Source organism: Aptenodytes forsteri, unplaced genomic scaffold (assembly GCF_000699145.1).
Source record: "Aptenodytes forsteri isolate BGI_AS27 unplaced genomic scaffold, ASM69914v1 Scaffold336, whole genome shotgun sequence".
NCBI classification, from domain to species: Eukaryota; Metazoa; Chordata; class Aves; order Sphenisciformes; family Spheniscidae; genus Aptenodytes; species Aptenodytes forsteri.
In genome coordinates, this window is record NW_008794911.1 from 6133462 (window position 1) to 6154448 (window position 20987).

The 20987-nt window shown below is 39.8% G+C and overlaps 1 protein-coding gene across 1 annotated transcript in view; it reads right to left on the reverse strand.

Moving 5' to 3' along the window:
* The window catches only part of CACNB2 (calcium voltage-gated channel auxiliary subunit beta 2), a 90124-nt gene continuing 69137 nt past the window's right edge, over positions 1-20987 (reverse strand). The window contains exons 10-13 of the mRNA XM_009275233.2: positions 7630-7781; positions 6793-6888; positions 5267-5452; positions 1-564 (exon numbers count right to left, since the gene is read on the reverse strand). Of these exons, the coding sequence (XP_009273508.1) occupies positions 76-564; positions 5267-5452; positions 6793-6888; positions 7630-7781 (923 nt within the window). The 3' untranslated portion in view covers positions 1-75. The remainder of the gene's footprint in view (positions 565-5266; positions 5453-6792; positions 6889-7629; positions 7782-20987) is intronic.

Genomic DNA, 20987 nt, shown 5'->3' on the forward strand with positions numbered 1-20987 from the left:
TGAAGAACCCAAAGATATTTTCAAGGGGCATTGTTACAAGACTTCAAAGAAACACAAGACTGCTGGAGGCAAAAGTTACTGACGGATGTAAACATCCCTGTTCCATTCGCCTGCGTCGTTACGTTTTTTCGATATCACTTCCCCATCCTTGTCACAATATTGGTCCCTTGATTTATGACGGCTACGCTGTTTGTTGCATTCATTGTGGTCCTGCTCGCGGTCCCTCTCCTTTGAGCGATGCCTTGATTCTCTATGTCTGTGATCACTGCTCCCGTGGGACTCGTCTCTATGGTTGTGATCCCTGTGAGAATCATAGTGGTCACCGTGCTCATGTGAGTAGTCCTCCTTCGGCTCTACGTAAGCCGAATCTCTGCTGTCTTGTGTTTCCGAGTCAAAAGTTTCTTGCCTAGAAAGGCCTCTAACACCACTGCGATGGTTGTGGTGTTGGCTTGAGGAAGAGCGATGCTGGGACTTCTTGATGGGTTCAACGCGTGCTTCCTCTTCAATTTGTGAACCGCTGCGTTCAGGGACTGAATGGTCATTCCTCTGGTCTCCTTGAGATCCCTGCTATCACAACCAGCAGTAAGTTCATGTACATGAAGTACACATTTAAAAACTTTCCCCAATACCAAATTCAACTAGAAAGTATCATGAAACCAATACAATTTAAGTACACAACAATCCACTTTGAATCTAAACTAGAAAAAAACCATTAGAATTCCACTTTTACTGAAAATTCAGTATTATAATACAAACAATTCCTTTCACTCTCATCAGAATGGAGGGTGGCACTTGGGTTATTCTGCGACACTTTCTCATCTCCTGTGATGTTTCATTCCAGTTAGCAATAATTGCCTACCACACTCCAGACAAAAAGAGAGCATGCAGAAGCAGGACAAACTGCAGAAAAATTAAAGAGGACATATCATGCCAGGAGAGGGCAGGTATCAGTTGAGAGTTTACAGATGCCTGCTTGGAAACAGCCACTATGGGAAAGTGATTTTAGAGGGCTGAGGAGGTGGGGTCCAGCAGAGAACCAAAGTACAAAACCTTGGCTCTTTTAGAGTAGCTTTTTTTTAAAAAGAAAAAAATGCAATTGAATCTGGTATGAATAAAGTTTGTATTATGATACTAATAGTATCACTGACCTGTTTTTCTCAGCAATAATTCAATTTCTTCCTGGTAATGAAAAATTAAACTTTGACCTCATAATTTTAAGAGCTCAAGAATACAGAATTGCCAAGAAAAGCAGGAGGAGAGCGATATTATCACCTATAGAATTTCCTAACACACCACTACTATTACAAGACTGAAATAAAAATTACCAGGTAATAACAAACCTACTCTTCACCAGCATAATGCTTTGAAATCACTGCAAAACGAACAAGTGGCATTATTTAACTCATTTGGGGGTTTCATTATATTAACCTGCTTTTACTCCCAAACCACAGCCAAAGACTTTTCAAGCTTAATTGCAAATTTTCAAGAAATAGTTTATGGTGAAATTCACATGAGGTGAAGAACGTCAAGACAAAATCAGCTCTACTGGCACAATATTAAAGTAGGTTTCAACAGAGTTATAGACATTTGTTTGTGAGACTGTTCCGAATTTACCAAAGTTAGTCTAAAGTTTGCCCTCCTATGTTCAGAGTTGTCTACAAATAAGGATGGCCTCCAGGGCAGCTCACGGACATATCTTCTTTCTGTCCTTCTGTTTTGTGGAAAAGAGCTAGAGGAAGGAGGAAATTTTGTCCTTCAGCCACAGACCCTGGCAGGTGGGTTTCCTAGCAACCCAAAAAGTAAAATGACAGAAAATTGGACAGGAACAAATCTGTATTTTATCAGAAACTTACAAAAAGCAACATATTTCAAATCAGTAATTTGATAAATTTGACAAATCTTCATTTTCTAAGACAACATTTTGTTCTGTAAACTTCCCAGTGACTAGCTGGGATGCTCCATGTGTTCCTAATTTGAAACAAATGGTAAAAATGAGAACAAGGTAACAGAAACAGCAGTCAAATTTCTTTTTTGTTCTTGTTTTTATGATTCTCAAGATGATTCTGATTTGTCAGAAAAGGAATGTAGTAATTGTAAACATGACTAGATGTGTTCAAGGTGAACAGAAATGACTCAACAGAGGTGAATTATAAATGAAATCAAGTGAAAAGCTAAAGAGTCTAAAGCAATGCCTGCTTTGGATGTGTAAACACATTTTTATTAGTTCACCACCATGACTGTTTTTAAGGCACATAAACTGGGCACACATGTGAAACCCTTTAATTCTCATATGGTCAAATGCCAAATATGTATGTACCTATATATAATCGTAACTAATAAAATCTGTCATTGCTGTGGTTTGAGAACAAATGCAAAATTTGAACCTGCTTTGAACGGAATGCTACTTTTACAAACTCAGATGCATCTTCTCTGCTATGACAAGTACGTGTGGAGGAGCACAATGAATAAATTTAGAACCAATACCAATACGCAATTTCAGAATAGCGTTAGGGCTATTGGGATTTCTGGGCAAATTCATTGACAGTAACTTTCCCTAAATATTACAGGGACACTGAGCTGGTAATGTTTGAATCTGGATTAGGGTCTGGTTTTGTGGTTCATAACCAAATTAGGGCTCCGATTTGGATTAGATTCCGCAGTGCAGGAATTTTATGGCCCAATCTCGTAAGGTTTTTTGCCTAAAATGGAGAAAGTTTGAGATAAGCCCATTTCATTATTCAGGTTGTAATTTCAAAGAAGTAGGGGTTCTCGGAAAGAAGTTTAAGCAGTGTTGAAAGAGGAGAGAGAAGTCTCTGTCCACCGAGTCAGTTTGGCTTGCTCCCTATTTCCATCCAGCGGTCCCTAATCGCCTGCACTGTATGTGTGTGAGGTTGCTCCAGTCTTCTTTTTGGAATTAGCCAACTATTACCCTACAAGAGGAAACCTTAGAACAGTTGTCAGGACAGTTTGCTCCAAAGCTCTCCATCAGATAGACAGTAGGTGTATGGTCTTCACCGACTTCATTTCAAACAGTCCCAGGAGGCCTCACACCTTCAAGCACCTCGTGCCATGTAATGCACGCAGTCAGCATCACGCTATAAAAGTACCACTCTGGCAGCTGGCAACACAAATCTTTCATTACAATGTACACCCGGGACTGAAAAACCACAAAACCCAATTATGTCTCATGGCAAAAGGGTGCTGCACTGGACCCAGGGCAGAATGACTCAAATGCTTTGCAGCATGGATGTGGGCCCTCCAGGCCAAATGGCTGGTGGCATGGTTTTTCTCTGCAGAGCAGTCCACAAAACCAACACAGACACAGACTTCTTCAAATAGAGGGTCTTAACACTTGCGAGAATGGGTTCAGCCACCGTGATTAGAAAATAAACCCACTCTATCCCAAATCCATGACAGGCTCAGGTTTGAGATGTCAGCTGAAAATGTATCATAGGAAAATGAAACAAAAGGAATGTAAAAGTTGTGTGTTCCATAAGGGACTCCCGTTGCTTCACACTTTTGGATTAGTAGACCTACAAACAAACTGTGAAACTGCAAATACATTCTCATTTTTAGTCCTTAAAATAAAAATCTGTTAGTTTGTAAGGAGATAGCACAACATTCAGAAAAGTGTTATTAAAATTCTGTATAGTTCCTCCAGAGAATGTGGTTAATAAAATAAGTGAACTATAAATCCACACCCAAAAGGCATAAAAAAAACCTTGAGCAAAAAAATAAACATGTCTACAAAGCGAAGAAAATTTATCTAGCAAGTCTGCACACAACAATACTGAATTTCATACTCAGAAATTCTTCCAGCTCACAGTTTTTTCAGGGTGTTTCAGCTCTGAGGACAGAAAAAAAGGCAGAAATGAGCTATAGCTTACAGTCTCTTTTCCTGCAACTGCTTTTGAAAGCAAGGGGAGATACCCTGCGAGGTGGCTGAAGCAATTTTTCTTGTTAAAGAACAAACCTGTCAAGTCTGTGGTCTTCCAATGGGAAATAAATTCTTTGACACAAAAAATTGTTTTGCAAGACCATAAAAACAAAAAGCAAAATGTCGGCATTTTAATTTGGGTGGAGATATTTTTTTTTCTTTGATTTTCTTAAAGGAGGCATTTTTCTTAGCAAAAGTTATGGATTTTAACTGACATAGGTATGTAACTTATGGGCATATATGGAACTTAGGTGGAAATTAGATGTAGTAAGCCATTACTTGAGCTGGGACAGATGTGTTTTAACCCCCACAGTGATCTTCTCGGCCTCAAGGCGTCACTCACTATTTATAATGGAGTAACATCTTTAAAGACCTCATTTCATGCCACACAACACATACAAAGGAGAGGATCTCCTTATGCTGAAAACCTTAATACAATTATACAAAGCAAAAGTTGAAGGAGAAAAGAGAGGACAAAATATGCCGAAAGCCACCAGGCAGGTCAGTGCAGAGGTGGGAATAAAGCCTCTTTTTCCCAGCTCGCTAGACAGCACCCTCGCTGTTCAGAACGTACTGCCTCTCAAGGTCTTTCTGCACAACGTGCAGCAGGACTCGGGTTTTATGTAAGAGGTTGGCTTGGAGGAAGTCTGGACTTTTCACAGCAATGGCCAATGAATAAAAGAAGAGAGGAAACACCGGAAGGGCCACTTTGCCCTTGAGACTTCACTAATACAGTCGGTCATTTTCGACCGCTACAACTCTATAGCCCGTGGGAAGATAGGAACAGATTCCCTCCAACATTTGTGGGTCTGCTCTGTACGTAACCCAATTTGTCATGCAGGGCCTCTGGGGCTGGGATTTGCCTATTAGCGATAGTGTGCCCATCAGTCAGAGCGTTACCAGAGGCTGTAACGTGCATAGTATTAGCCCAGTTTTATTCCTCTAATTGGATTACATATGGCCAGCTATAAAAATGCTTGTGGCTGGTACACATATTACTGGCACAGTGGTGTCCTGGGCACAATGAAATCTTAAGTATTCCACTTCACATCACCATATGTTTTCAGTCAGGCTGGCTTAGTCCTTGGAATCAAAAGCAGCCCCCTAGTCAATACGCAAACACATGCTACTGTGAATACAATAGCAATAACAAAAACGTGCCTGTATTTGCCTTTTATACTGAAAATGGGTGAATGGCTACTGAAAAAGCTCTTACTCTATCAATAACAGTAAGACATATTCAGCATATTCTAGTATCAGACTACCACTGTGCTTTGGAAGAGGAAGAAGTTGATAGAAAAAAAAGAAGAGATGGCATAAAAACTGTACCTGTAAATTAATATTTGGACCTGGGCTAATAGGAAGAGTGGCTGTTGCAAGTGTGCGAGTGAGAAGCTGGTTAGGAGGATTGCTGCTAGGTGGATGTGTGGCCTTCCAGTAGGCTTCCAGATAGTCAGCAAGGTGCTCACAAGCATCTTCAAGCTGGTTCTCATCAAGAATTACATCGAACATTTCCTAATAAAGGAAAGGTTTTAGTGAGAATAACCACCAGCTAAAGGGAGATCAGCTAGAGACATGGATGTCCACACCTTCCATTCATCAAAAATGAACCACATTTCTAATACTTGTGTTAAGATATTTCACTGGTTTGGGGTTTTTTAATGCAATTGATACAAAAGACAGCAATCATAACTAGCACTAATGTTACACTTGCTAAAGCAAGTCCTCATGACTTCCACTTAGTAATGCACAGTCAATGAAGATAGGAAGAGGCAGCTTGAACAAATCTTAAAACTCAAATATCCAGAAAGAAAGGTTAAATATTGAAGTTTTTAGCTATTGGAATAAAATGGAATGGCAAGAAAAGGGATTCACTCCCCATATCTAGAATAACTAAGAGAAAACTAAGACAAACTGAGACCAATAACTAATAACAGTAAGAAACACAAGTAATACAGATCATCCAGTTTCCACATGTTGTACAAATATTAGGTAAGAGATTAGTCACACGGTCTAATTTTAGGCATCTAAAGTTAGGAGGCGAGTTTCCTCCGTTCCCTCCCTGGTCAGGGAGACAGAAGTCCTCCTGAAGGCGGCTTTGAGAGCCTACGCAGGTCTCTAGCATTCTTCATTGACTTCCTGGGGACCTGAGGAGACTAGTCTCTTAACTGAGATGCTTGAACTTAAATGATTAAAACATCCCACTCACTCAGCTCCGTAACTATAGCAAATTCCCATACCTGCAACTGAACTGAACCTTCATCTTCTGGTCTCTCACCCATACTCTTGACAGTTGAGTATGCAGGTAATAATGCTTGCCATGTTTAAAACACAGCTGGGGTTTCATCATCTCCACTTTATAGGTAGAAGTTGAAAGAATTTGCTTCAGTGCACCCCAACAGAAGAACTGCAGAGCTTTCAGCTACGCAGTACCCCACAGCTCTTTGCCAAAACTGTGACCAAGAACGCCAGCAGTGATGGGCTGTGGTGACATACGCCCAAGGGGAGCTACCCAAACCACCGGCCTTACCCTAAACTGCCAGAGATAAAGCACAGTCACTAAGAGGGTTCATTTTTAGACCAATAACCCCAAAAGAATTATCGGGTAAAACAAATGCTCAGCTTGTTCAAGCGGTGAATGTACTCAGCACACATCCTAATAACTGCTTGTGACTAGGACTGTTTTTCCCTGCACCCTTGTGCAGACCCCAGAGACCTCAGGAGGCATTCTGCAAAAAAGCAATAGTGAAATATGGCCAGAAGAGGGCAAACATTCCCAGAAATTATGTAATTAACCTCATGCTTGAAAAGAAGGGCACCTTTCAAAGACAAGATGCAAATTAACAGTAACTCACGGGAGGACACTGTGCCAGTTTATCAGCTGCCACCATCTGAACATTAAGGTGTTTGGCCTGAGATTTCCCTCGAGATTTTATTAACCTCTGTAAAACCTGTGAAAAATAAGACATTGATAAAAGTGAGCAGGTTCGGACTTAATGTACATACATAACTACTTAAAACGTTTACATTAACTGTCCACTTGATCCGATCAAATTCTTCATTTGCTGGCTTCAGGAGCATTTCCCATGCTGTTTACATCCAGAACAAGCTAATTTTCATTTACTTCCCAACATCTCCTTTCCTGTTACAAGCACTAAAAAGTGCCCGTCCTGTTTTCCTCTGCTGCTTCTGGTTTTGTTTGTTTCTAAGTTGAAATACTTTAATTGCTCTCCTGAGTTCTCTTCCCATAATTTGTTCTTCTCTTTCAAGTGCCTCTTCACAAGGTCTGTGCAGGTTTTTTCACAGAATGAAAGAGTACATTACCAGGAGATGTTAAAGTTTACCAATCAGTCTGATATTCATTACGTGAAAATCTTTCTTTCATTTCTGTATTATTTTGATTTAACAAACTGTAAGCATTACTTACGTGATTGATACTAAAAGTGCAATCCCAAAGTGGTTTAAAAACACCACTGGAGCTACAGCATCTTTTCCAAAATAGGTTTTGGGAACACCAGAGCTAAGATAATTTTTTGATTAATAATATTTCATCATCCAGACGGAAGCAATAACAATATATAGCTCTGAACTTTAATGAGGACACGTGATTATCTGCATTTAAGTCCAAAAAAAAAGGAAAAAAAAAAAAAAAGAAAAGACTGAAACAGCATGAATGTCAGTAAAATATTTACCTTAGGAGAAGAAATCTTTACGTATACTATAATGGGAGCCAGAGAGGTTTTGCTTAGTTGAGCTGGGTGGTTAATGGTATCAGCATCAAGCACTACCAACTGCAGTGTCCTTGCTAATTCAAAAATCCGTTCAATTTCACTTTGAACTTCAGCTGCAGATAAGTAGAAAATTAAGAGTTATGAAAATATTAAAAGGCAATTAGTTTTAAGACATATAAAAATGTGGTATACTGGTGTGTTGCTCCTCCTCAGGTTGGTAGGATTTGTTAGCCGTGCACGTCCCTGGCACGCTAGGGAAACGAATGCAACGTTAACAAGAGCGTTTTACCCCCGGTTTGTTGCCCTTGCAGGCAGCACTGCCTGCCTCTCTCACCTCCATCGCTTCCTGCAATCCCAGCCTGGAGAGATACTTTCTTACAAGACCCCAGTCCATGTATGTAAGAAAAAAAGAGGTAAGAATGCTTGCTGCATCACATGGTAATCTTACTATGCCATTAATTTCCTACATGTAAGTAATTCCAGCTCAGACTTTAATCTTACGTAGTAATCAATTTGCTCAAACTGGAGTGCCCGAGATAAGCATTAAGATGTGCTGAGGTGTCTATATTAGCAGAAGCTCCTGTTTTTCCATTTACTTCACCTTATCAAAGCTCTGGAAAAAAGTTTCCTTCACATACTGGCCTCAATATGGTACCATATTAAAAATTTGATTACTATGTGTAAAACACTTAAAAAAAAATTTCAATAATCCAAATAATGCTATGGTATCCTCCTCACAACCCCAGGAATTCTGGAAAGGTGATTTTCTCAGAAAAATCATCTTGTCTTCTGGTAACTCATGCTCCCAATTCCTCAGCACCCTGCCTGACTGGCAGTAGTTTCCAGGGCAAACCTCTCCAAGACAGATGGACTGCGTCCGCTTTCACAAGTGACATAGAAACTGCCTTCATTCCCAAATTAAACAAAACTAAATATTATAATAGCAAAATCATCCTTGAAATGGAATCACATTTTCCTGCTCAAATCTTGCTACAGGCTGACTTCACAGAGAAATTACAGAAGTTGGGTGATTTGTGTAAGTCTGTAAAGAAAGTTATAGAGCCAGACAAGACTGTAATTCATATAGGTTTCCCTTTAAAGGCTGTGCACACTCCATGAACCAAAACCAGATTAGATATCTAGCCCATTCAAAGTAAATATTAGAAGATAACCAACAGAAACTTAAATGTCAACAAGAGGTACCAAAAACTTATTTATTAGAGAGTTTCTTGAAATTACACTGTTAGCATTTTATCTATTACGCTGGCAGAAACATTACGTTTGCTTGAAAACACAGCCTATCTGATCTGGCTAGAGAGAGTTTTCTATAGTGAATGGTCTCTTTCAAGAAGTCTGAAGAGATGATTTTTGTTATCTTAGAATAGCAACTGAATAAAGTAGGTACCACGATAAGGTTGCAAAATTTCAAAGAGAGAGCAAAGCATCCCAGCTAGTCTCCATTTAGCTCAAAGTCTTTCAGTTCCAAAACAATAGTTGACTACTACGATCATTTTATAAATGAAGTAATATCTTAAATGGCCATCACAAAATCTATACACGATGCTCTCTACTGGAGGAGGTTGACATTGTTTTGGATCTATTAGAGATCACCTCCATCTGTTTGTAGTTATCTCCAATTTTGGCTGAGTACTTGCCAGTCTGTCTTTTACAGCAGAGAACATGGCGAGATGTGCACGGCGTGCTGGTATGACAAGCATCGGTGCGTGCTTTCCTGCTTGTTGATAAAAGCATTGTGGCCCAGCTGCTGTCTGAACTACATTTTTGAAGACAGAACTTCTGATGGTTCTTGGCACATTCACAATTACATTTTCTGCAACTTCCTTACCTAGAGATATTGTTGGAATGACTGAATACCATTGTCTCAGTGATTTAATAGAAGATAGTCAATAGTCTATCCCTAATTTAAGTCCAAATGACAACTAGAATAAGCATATCAGAGATAATTTGTCATACCGTTCTGATGATGAGTTTGAATTGCTTTCCTGCAATTTCAGACCAGGCTCAACACTTCAGTCAGTATAACAATATCAGTTAATGTATCATTTTAAGACCATTCCAGACTGCTAAAAACCCTTGTTCGAGACAATTTATAACCAGCAAAATCTGTCTTTTTGCCACTGCAAAATAATTTTGTCTGGGGAAGCAGTATTCGTTACACTGCTGGAAGCACTTTTCTACCAGTATAGAATACATTTCTGTGAACTGGATTTCCTGCTATACTTTTTGAAACAACCCTTTGCCAGGGCAGAGTATGCCTCAGGGTATCTTCTATTGTGAAACATACCCAGGACAATAACTGCAGGTAACTATGGTCCTATGAACCAATAGTTTCCACCTGAGTCCAAAGATGGAGAGACATCTTTTCCATCGATTAAAAAGTATTTCAGTATTTATTTTTCTTAACTTGAGTATAGGAGAAAAGTTCAAGGAACTACACTGCATGGTTGATGAACTAGTATGTTGTGCCTCTACCTCTCCAGTCCAGAATGGATGGAAAAAATGCCACAGAGATTGCCGAAGAGGTCCTGATCTCCTGTCCCTGACAGGAGTACTTCCTTCAGCTTCTGTAAAAGCCTGCATTTTGCTTGCAATCTTCCTTGTATTCTAACTTTTTACTACACATAAGATTGTTGCAATTACTTAAATAATAGTAGCTTCTCTTATTAGATGACAAAGGCTTTATCTACTGCTGCAGCTTTGGTTTTCATTTTTATTTAGCATCATCTCTCAAAAACCAAATTCTATACCTATAAAAATTCTTTCCAACAAGACACTCAACATAAATTTTCTCTCAGACTTTTGCCAAACTAAGCAAAGAACCCTAAATGTTATGTGGGGATAGTAACACAAATGTCATTGGTAGTTAAAATAAGGAGCTGAGATCAATGACAGTGTGGTATCTTCAAAGCCGCACAGTAATATCTTAGCAATCTTCCCACCTCCATGAATATATTCTATTTATAATCATGTCCCTTCTGATGTACTGGAGAGGCATAACAGTGAGGCTATAACACTTAACTCCAATAAATTATATTTGCCAATCATAATGAGAGGCATCAACATAATTAGATCTACTGTGACAATCATCATGAAACGATGGCAGCCCAGCTACAACACTCAAAACCAGAAATAAGCATCAAATTTTAAAGTGACCCTTACAATCTATTTGATATGGCCTCCTGGGTAATCAGAAAGGGAACATATTTTAAATGACAGGAGCACTCAACTATTTATTCCATACAATAGGAGGTCAACTCTAAGAAACAAGAAGTACACATCCCCAGACAACTTTAAATATTGCACATTTAAACTTACTCCCATATATTAATTCCAAATATCCCTACCATACCCTGAAATGAATAGAAATTCAGAGCAATGAGAGCACAACTAAATGGCTTATCCCATTATGGGGCAGACAAATATTCTTTACACCAGTTGGATCTTACAAGTGAATTTCAAGCAAAAATCTTTTAACAGTTCATTACAACAATCTCTCCTAAAGTAAAGGCAAAGACGCAGCAACACTGCATTGCATCTATGTCAATTCACTAATAAGATAAACTATGATAGAATTTAGGGTCAAATACAATGCCATGGTAAAAGAACATTCTCTACACAGTTGGAGAAACACAACCCTCCTTCAAACCTCGGCAGAAAGCATCCATAGCACCCAGGAGTCATTGGGACACTCAACTTGACAGAGCAGTGGCTACATCAGCACTGTTTTAGGAAGACCCTGATGTAACTGCCCCAGAGGCAGTTTCATGATGGGGATGCAATGCAAAATGGCATGCTTCTGGCCTGCAAAGGCCAAATTAGAAACCACAAAATATTGCTTATACGCAGCAAAGAGGTTTTGATCTTCAGCAGGAACAGTGAAGTTCACATACCGTCAACTGAGTACCGTATGACTTTAATATCCTATTCAGTTTGATCTTGTCTACTTCTCTTTGGTATTGGTGGCACTGTTTTGTTCATAGAAACAGATTTGTAAATTATTACTTGGACTGCAACAGCCACAGAGACAAAGCGTTCTCTTTTTCTAAACAGAGCTCCTGATATTACAGATGTATAGCATGAAAAGAACATATAAAAATGATTAGCAGCACCTTACACAAATGGCTTTCAAATAATTTCATAAATTAAGGAGAACAGACATCAGTAGCAATGATTTTTCTTATGCTAATTCTTTTATGCAAGCACACTTACTTCAAAATGATTAATCACTAAATTCCACGAGCATAATTAAAGAAATAAGACGTTTAAAGCAGCCTCAGGAATTCCAAAACAAAGGCAAAGGAAACAAATGTGCTATATATCCCCAGTGCCTTAAAAGAACATAGAAAGTATTTCACCAAAAAAACATCTGAGAAATGGACAAAGGTAATATCTGAAATCCAAGAAAATGAAAAAAGAAAAACAAAAAGGAAGTGATGATATTGAGTTGTGCCCACACACCTCTTGATTAAGAAGTAAATCACAAGTTTTCATAAGTTTAACTGACAGAATTCATATTTTAAATTTTAATTTGTGAGCACGTGTGTGTATACACATGCTTATATTGTGGGCAAAATCACCAAAGTGTCTACATGAGGTATCGCACTAACCAGAATGCTGGTACCTGGCTGCAGCAGGCTATTCCAAACTACATTAGATGCCTGTGCTTGCTGTAAACAAAGTGGAGAGAGACCAAGATGCTACCGAGGGTGATCCAGAAAGCTACATGGTGTGTGAGCAGTCTGGAGCAAGCCAGTAAGAAACCCCACATGTATGTAAGTACTTGGCCTCTTTCTTCTCATCTTGCCCTTTCCTCCCCTCAAGCACGAAGGTTGCTCTGGGTAGGCAGGGAGCTAACAGCGGGGTCATGCTGGACAGGGGACAGCTGGCTCCATCCCTTCCCCAGCCAGGGAGGTTCAGCCTCACGGTCTCCAGGCAGAATTAGGTGTCCCACCCCACACTGGTGGCAATGCTGGGGAGCAGAAGCCTCTGTGCCTCCCCTCCAGCATATCCAGCTAAGAAGAAAAAAGTCTTGGAGGGGAACATAAACAAGTAATAGGGAATAAATGCTCTAGCTTAGTCCTCAGGCAATGGGCCAGAAGACACCTGGATTACAGGTGCTTTAATCAAATTTCTAACATAAATGTAGTTTTGTGAATATACTTATATTTCCCTGGTCTCAACCAATTCCCTTAGCCACTAGCTTGTTACATAAAAAGGGGAGGGTGGGAGTGGGAGGATGACAATATTTTCCAGGGAAAGTGGCTGCATGTGTTACTCATGCCTAACAGATGGGGCTCCTGAGAGGGATAAGGCAGAAAGGAGAGGAGCATGTCTGCTGCTCCGCCTGGCACTCACGTCTGGGCTCTGCTGAAGGGGAGCTGTGGGGTGAGGCGCTGCAGGAAAACAGGGGTTTCCTCTTTCTGCCTGCTGATGCTCAGTTTAGACAGAATTCAGATAGCCTTGAATGTACACACATGTCCAAGTGGTATTTACAGGTACAATGCGATGTTTGGAAACCTCAACGTAACCAAGATCTATTTATGATGGACTAACATCTCCTGAAATGCAATACTGTAATTATGTGAAAATATACAACAGATAGTGTCATTTAAAAATACTAAATAGCACATGAAAATGTCTACTTCCTCCCCTATTTCTCTGGACTAGCAAAACAGTAGTGTTCATGGAATGATGCTTCTTATGCCAGGTTTAAACTGGAAGTAAATTTTAACAGCCTATGACTAGAAAAGCTTGAAATCAGCGGATTGCAGCACAAACATGAGTGGATGAGCACTGCCCAGGGGAGAGCTGCACTGAGGCAACTGCACCAGGTAGAACCGCAGCTGCTCCAGAAGGTGCCGTGCAGCAGCATAGCACTGCCATCCATCATTAAGCTCCCCTACACTCTGTTAGTGACTAATTGGGATAGTAAGACTGGGCAAAGAAGCAGTCTAACATTTATTTTGCCCAGGGGACCAAGCAAGTGTTTCTGCATAGTTCATAATGGATATCATCACGTCAGGCTGGCACTAACTTGGGTATTTCTGCACCACGCCTCATTACTCAGCGCGTTCCTATAGGCTTTTACAGCTCTGGTCCATACACAGACACTAGGTAAGCGTTCCCTAGGTTTGTTGTTTTATTCAGAACAAACATAAATACAACTGCTCAGCCTTTCTCACAGATACAATGTGGAATCACTCCATCGCTGGCTATTCAACCTCTCCTGTTGATGCTGTGCCACTCAAAAAACATTTGCGCATTCACTGAGTGGGAGAGATACTGACTCTGCAGCCTGATGCTTAGAGTGGGAGGCAAAACACGTGGATTCCAGTTCTATCTCCAGGGAAATTTTAATTATTACGCAAAGTGTGTAAGACTTAGCAGGACCGACTGACAACCATCATAAAGGTGATCATAGCCCTGTCGTGGTGATGGAAATTATGAGTTCATGCCTCTGTTAGCAGAGAACAGAAATGAACCCAGACTTCTTGGCATTCTGGATGAACAATCCAAACCCTTAGTCTTGGATAAAATGAGGACACAGACACCAACTTTTATCAGTTCCATGAGCCTAGGAGAAAGAAAAAATACTGGATCAATTCAACCTACAGGTGTGAATAGTTTTAAGGGAAGCAAACTGTATTCTTAAGCAAACAGCTAACTTGCTAAAAATATTTAATTCACCTATCCAGGTACCTTAGTTATTATACAGATATCTGTGACCTTAAAAATTATTCTAACACATTGCTATATTGCTTTGTCTCTAGCACATGCTTTGTTTCAAGTTATAAATCATATGTATTTCAGTGCAGTACCATAACAAAATATAGTGATGTGTTGCTGAGAGCTATCTCCAATTTACAAAAATCAAGAATTATTTTTTTTTCTCCTTATGTCCTTTGGAAGCACTCAGGAAGTTTCATTAAAATACTTTGCTAATACTGTATCAAAAAAGTATTCGTAAGTTAGAATATTGGACAGTTAGTACCAAACTTCTAAGGCAGAACTACCTGGAGAATTCATTAGAGAGACTCTGACCTTAGATGTTAACAAAAACAAGGCTGGGCCAGCAGGATAAAAGACCATTTTGAGACATGTGAGGCTGATAAATTATAACAGGTTCAGGATCTTCATGCCACTCCTTCCCCATCTGTGTGTAAGAAGATGTGTAGCCACATCCTCATGATAATCGAAAAGCTCTTGGCTGCTATATTACAGCATTCTGGTTCAAGGCAGCTTCAAGTTTAGCAGATTACTTTACCGTATCTGAGGATCTAATGCCTGCAATTGAGAGTTCTGGACATTTGTCCCAGCTATCTTGAAGATAAATTATAAAGGGACAATCAGGATTTTCCATAACACATTGAACACCTTTTTTCTTCTCTTTGAACTATATTAGATCCTTGAGACTTTGGAATGGAAATACACTCTTGGTCAAATCCCAATTTTGCATTCCTGTCCCACGGCCTCTGTGAGTAGGGAAGGATTTTTATGAGGCTTAGCTAGCACTCTTTTAAGTTTATTTTTAATTTATAGTCAGGGAAGCATTTACTTGAAACTTATCACGTACATCAACTGTCATTAAATTACCAAACATGGAGAATACATAATAACATTAACATATATATATATAAAATGTGTGTATATATATATATAAAATAAATTGTTACCACAGTTTCAAGCATTCAACTGGCTTTTTACACAGCTATCAAGAAAATAAAAATACAAGGCTGAAATTTGCACTGATAACCCACTACTATTTCTTCAAGCATTTATGTATCATTTTCAGGAAACAAAACTCGGGATATCAATCTAATGATGTGAAGGGAGCTCTATACATTTTCTAGAGACAACTTTCTAAAGGTAGGCACTCAATTGCACATGCAATTGGGTGCATGTGATTCCTAACAGGTTACTGCATATGCACATACAAAGCAAATAAACAGATTCCCAGCCATTTGACTGCGATCAATTTACCATACACATGACGACATATTTTACATCAACATTCACATTTTTGTGTTAGAATATGCAGATTAGGTGCACACATCTTAGAAATTTGCAGTGGAAAACCTAATCTTTAAGCATTTACTTGTCAATGTCAACTTTATTTTTAGAATTACTTAAAAATAAATAAGGAAAACCAGCAAGGTTTTCTAAAAGAAATACTTAGCAGCACAGTACAGGATTGGCTTTTGTCTATCAGTGAGCCAGTTAAGAGAAACACATGGTGGTTCTGTGAGGTACAATAAAGCACTGAACACAAAACAGCAGGAAAAGTAATTTGCAAGCTTGTATACATACCCAAAACATCTGGAAAGGGAGAGCATTAATGAAGCAAAGAATGGAAAAAGCCAAGACAATCAGGTTCTTGTACAAAACATACAGCATGAGGTAAGGTTATAACAAGCGTAACATACACAGAAACAACAAAAGGTTTGGGTCCTTTTGACAAAGAAATGCAGCAAAAGCAGAGAGCAGGTTCAGCAGTTTCTGCAAGTGGTATGTGCACTTATAGAAATTTAACTAAGCCAATTGGGACTGATTTTCAGGTGAATGAGATTTAACCATGTTCTGTACTTTCTTGGAGAGAAAAGTCTTTTCAAAATTACAGATTTCTTCTAGGCTTTTAAAGAAATGAATCAATTGCCCTTTCCTTAAATTTAGTTCTAGCATTTCACATATTAAACATGTAACAGTATTGACAAGCAAACATTTATCTTCATATACAAAACAAGCTTTCATATAGGAGAGAAGTAAGACTGTACTGTCCTCCTAAATCTTTACGAGCCAGACACTATTTTTATAAAATTCTTGGATACATTAATTTTACACTAGAATACTCAGTGAATGATAACTATTCAGTGGTAGCATTGGTTTCCAATGAATCAAATCCCAAGTCTATTTTTAACTGAGTCCTTTACAGAAGCAAACTTTCAGTCAATAGGTGTGTGTAGCATTAAGCCCATTGAGACTTCCCTATAATCCTGTAAATCCAGTACCTCATGCCAATTCCTACTCCTGATTATCACATTGTTTGTCTACGCCTCCTTGAAAGTAATTCTGGTTTATCTATTAAATCAGTTCCAAATAATGGCACTCACTGAACTGTTTGCTGTGCTATGCACAATTATGAACAATATGCACAATACTGCAAACCTATATTGGGTGATAAGGTAAGAGTTGTTCTCAAAAACAGGTTCATTTATTTCCCAGAAAAAAGTATTTGGTATTAATGTATCAAGCACATTACCTTTGTACTATATTAACTCGTTGATAGAACAAGGGCCGCTTATTAAAATAACACTTACATAAAAAACAACAATATATTTTCAAACGTCTAAGAAATAGCCTTCTCTGCTGCAGTTACAACTGCTGCTCACAAACGTGAGCATAACTGAGGCATAAATCAGTCACTTGACTGTCTAGCTGCATGAGATACCACCACACAAAGGTGGGTGAATAAAGGAATAGCTTCCCATTGAACCTGCAAAGGGGGAGGCATTTGGATTAACATATAGCGGTTCTGGGGAGCTATATATGCTATAATAAAAAGCTGTTTTTAAATGACACCAGATGTGGAAATAAACACATGGGTCTCAGTCCACGCGGCACCGACTGTTCAAGGAGGAGAGAGACAGACAGCAACTCATCTCCCCCATGTCCCACAGCCGTGCAGCCAGGAGACCTGTTCAGAGCAAACCAAACCAAACCAAACCAAACCAAACCAAACCAAACCAAACCGTGTTTTTCATTAACAAGATGAAATTTTATTGCAATAAATACTGTTTTTAAATATCTGGACCAGAACTAAGTCATTGTAGATAGTCTGGACAAAAAAAAAAAAAAAAGCACAAATTCAGTGTTTGCTGAAATTCTTTTTTTTTTTTCAGTGATTTGGAGAAAAGGTCATCTTATTCTTATTTTATACAAGGGAAAATGTAGGTAGAGAAAGAACCCATTTCCCAGGACCCCTCAGCAGTCCTGCAGCAGATACTAAAAAAGAACTAAGGTAACCTGAGTCCCGACTCAATGATTTAGCTATGACTGAAACTTGTATTAGAAAACAATTTAATTTGGCTGCAAAGTTAATACTAACAAATTAGGAAATGCCAAGATAGCTCTCTTAAATCAAACCTGTTGTGGTCTGTATTATAAGACAGCATGCTCAGGAACATATAATAAATTTGTTTCTGTAGAGCTGCTGTCTCAGTCAGTGCACAACTCCATACACTGTCAACTGATAAGCAGCTATTGAATCATTTACTTTCTCTTCATTGTCAAATACGTTTCATGTCTCATTTAGAGCACGTTGTTCTAATCTTTCTCTGAAAACAGAATGAATAAATTATTTGTGGGCTATTTTATGGAACTTACTGTGGTGGTATTTCACTGATGCAATAAAATGATTTTTCACTTTGAAACACCCCGGTTAGGTGAGAAGCTGGAATTATTTATATTTTCCAGATAGAACATTGAATCACAAAGAATAATCACAAGTTATCACTAATTTGAGGGGGTTCAATTTCAGAAATGTAGTGCCTGATCCTTCAGAGTAATTACCATAGTAAAAATTACATTCAAACTAGAAAAATGGAAGCCATCCTACAGGAAATCCTCATTTCTGGGTATTCTTTCTTCCAAAATGGAACATAACCTTGAGATTCTTTTAGAAGTCAGTACTAAGACTCAGGACATTCCTGATGCTGCTCTGTACTGTCAGCGCATGATATCAGTACTGATCTGAAAGAAGAGAAAAATTCTTTGAGCTATGCTGGGAATTAAAAGAATAGCTCCGCAGTTAAATGTCTGCAAAGAAGAGAGCCTAAAATAAGAGGACTTCTGGGGGATGAGGAGCCATAAAGCTGGTATTTCACAAGGTACCCAACAGTAGCTCCAGTAGTCCATAAAGTATTGCCTGGCTTCCATCTGCATTTTCCAAATCAGTGCATTACCATGCAACATCCTGGTTTTGATGACATACATTATTGTTTGACAGGTTCAAAGCCTGAATCTCAGTTTCAGCCACAATACTCAGTACTTCTACAAATCATGCTTGAGGCATGCAGAAAACACTGGAAAAAAATTAGCCATTTTTATAAAGCCTGTAAATAACTGGTCTAATACTATACAGGAATTCTGTATCAGAGGCAGCAAAATCCACTATTGCATTGGGCTCTTCAGTTAATTTGGTAAAAAGTCTCCCTTTCCACCCCTCAGCACTGCACCTCACCTCTGACGTGGTGAGCCAGGACTGCTGGCGGTGGGGCCGGAAGGGGAGCAAGGGGATGCCCCTTCCCTCTGTGCCTCCATCCTCCACTGGCACCGACCCTGGCTCCAGGCACGGGCAGTCACCATGCCACAGGCACGGCATGCTCTGCACTACCTTGGTGAGCTTTACAGGATGCCATCTGTGGCACTGAGCCCTCAGTGGTGCCAAGGGGCTACTTGTTGGCCCTGGGTGAGGTGTGCAGGCTGCTGTGATTCAGAAGAGAGGCTCATGGCATGTCACGTTGCGGTGCCATAGTTCATAGGCTATCGGGTCGTAGGCAGCAGACCCCCCTCTCCCACTGGGGCTATCCCTTTTTTCAAGAGAATCAACATCTGCTGAACCAACAGAGATAGACCAGTGCTCAGTATGCTTAAGACTGAAATTCAGATCCCTGTTCCAAACCAGATACAGCAGAAGCTTGACTCTCTGTGTCCTACATCCCAAATGTGTGTTTTAATTACTGGGGTATGAGCTCCTTGGAGGGTAGAAGATGGGTGATGAAGGAGTTTCCTCCTTACGATCAGGAATTCAATCTTGGATCCAAGAAGTCTTTCCTGTTAAAACTGATTTATTTACTGCCACAAAAAGTTGTGGTCAAATCACTATTTCCTGTCCTGCTCCCCCCAAATTTAAATTGAACATGCCCTGTTGTGCTTTTAGAGAACTTCATTTGCCTTCCTGAAGTTTCTTGCCTCATACATTGTACATGCTCCATAGCAAGCAAAACAGCAATTCACTGAGCAATTTCAATTCCCCACCATTAGTTTGCACATTTTTCAAAAAAACTGAGGCAGAGGACTGGTGGAAAAGTAGTCTGCAAACACATAATCAAAGACTGAATCACAGCATAAGAGTTAACCTCCTTACTATTACTTCCTAACCTTTATTTTGCACAAAGTTCGTAAACCTAACAATATTCTTTTAATAGCATTTTTTGTTGACTTATAGCAAATTCATCACACAAATAGAAAATAAAAATTCCACTATACGGTGTGATATTGCCACTCACCTCTGCTACTTGAGCCAACTAAGTACTCACAGCAGTGGTATGATATTTTCTGATTCTGACTCTATTTCTACCTTGAAGTACATTGCAGACAAGCAAGGGAACAGGCTGTAACACTCCTTGTATTTTCTTTCTTTTGCCCTTGCACAAGGGTTTTCCCATCGCCTAACAAAAGCAGTTCCCTTTTCTGACTCCAGGTTGTTTTATCCTGTCTCAGTTTTCCTCCCAGCCCACTGCTACCACATTGTTTCCCTCCCTGACTTCCTTCCTGGCTGTTTTTTGTCCTCCCATGGTTTACCCCATGTCTGGAGCACAGACCCTGGAAGTACTTCACCAGTGGGTTCAACTACCCCAGCTCCTACTCCATGACTCCAACCTTTTCCATAATGGATTTTCACTACTTGCCTTTCTCCCTTAGCCCAGCCACCTGCTCCTCCAGTTGAACGTCTTCAAAGTAAACAACTTTTTACTCCATACTCCATGCTGCACAGCAAAGTAGGGATTGAAAGCTGAAAGATGAGCACCTTCCTGCTTTAGTTCTGTTTGGCTGCCCGGATCCAATCTGCTGGGGGCAGGTTCTGCTTAGCATCATTGCTGGACCTTGCCCAGGGAGAGCCGAGTCTTCAAACAATTCAGATGCAAAGCTCAACATGTGTTAATGGCAGCTTCTAATAATTTGGTCAAGTTTTCTCATTATTTTCATAGAAAATGCCCAGAAACATGTAACATCCAAGAGGAAGCAGTCAACGACTTGCTACGCCACCTGGATGCTCACAAGTCTATGGGGCCGGATGGGATCTACCCGAGAGTGCTGAGAGAGCTGGCGGAGGAGCTCGCCAAGACACTCTCCATCATTTATCAGCAGTCCTGGTTAACGGGGGAGGTCCCGGACGACTGGAGGCTTGCCAATGTGACACCCATCTACAAGAAGGGCCGGAAGGAGGATCCGGCGAACTACAGGCCTGTCAGCCTGACCTCGGTGCCGGGGAAGATTATGGAGCGGTTCATCTTGAGGGC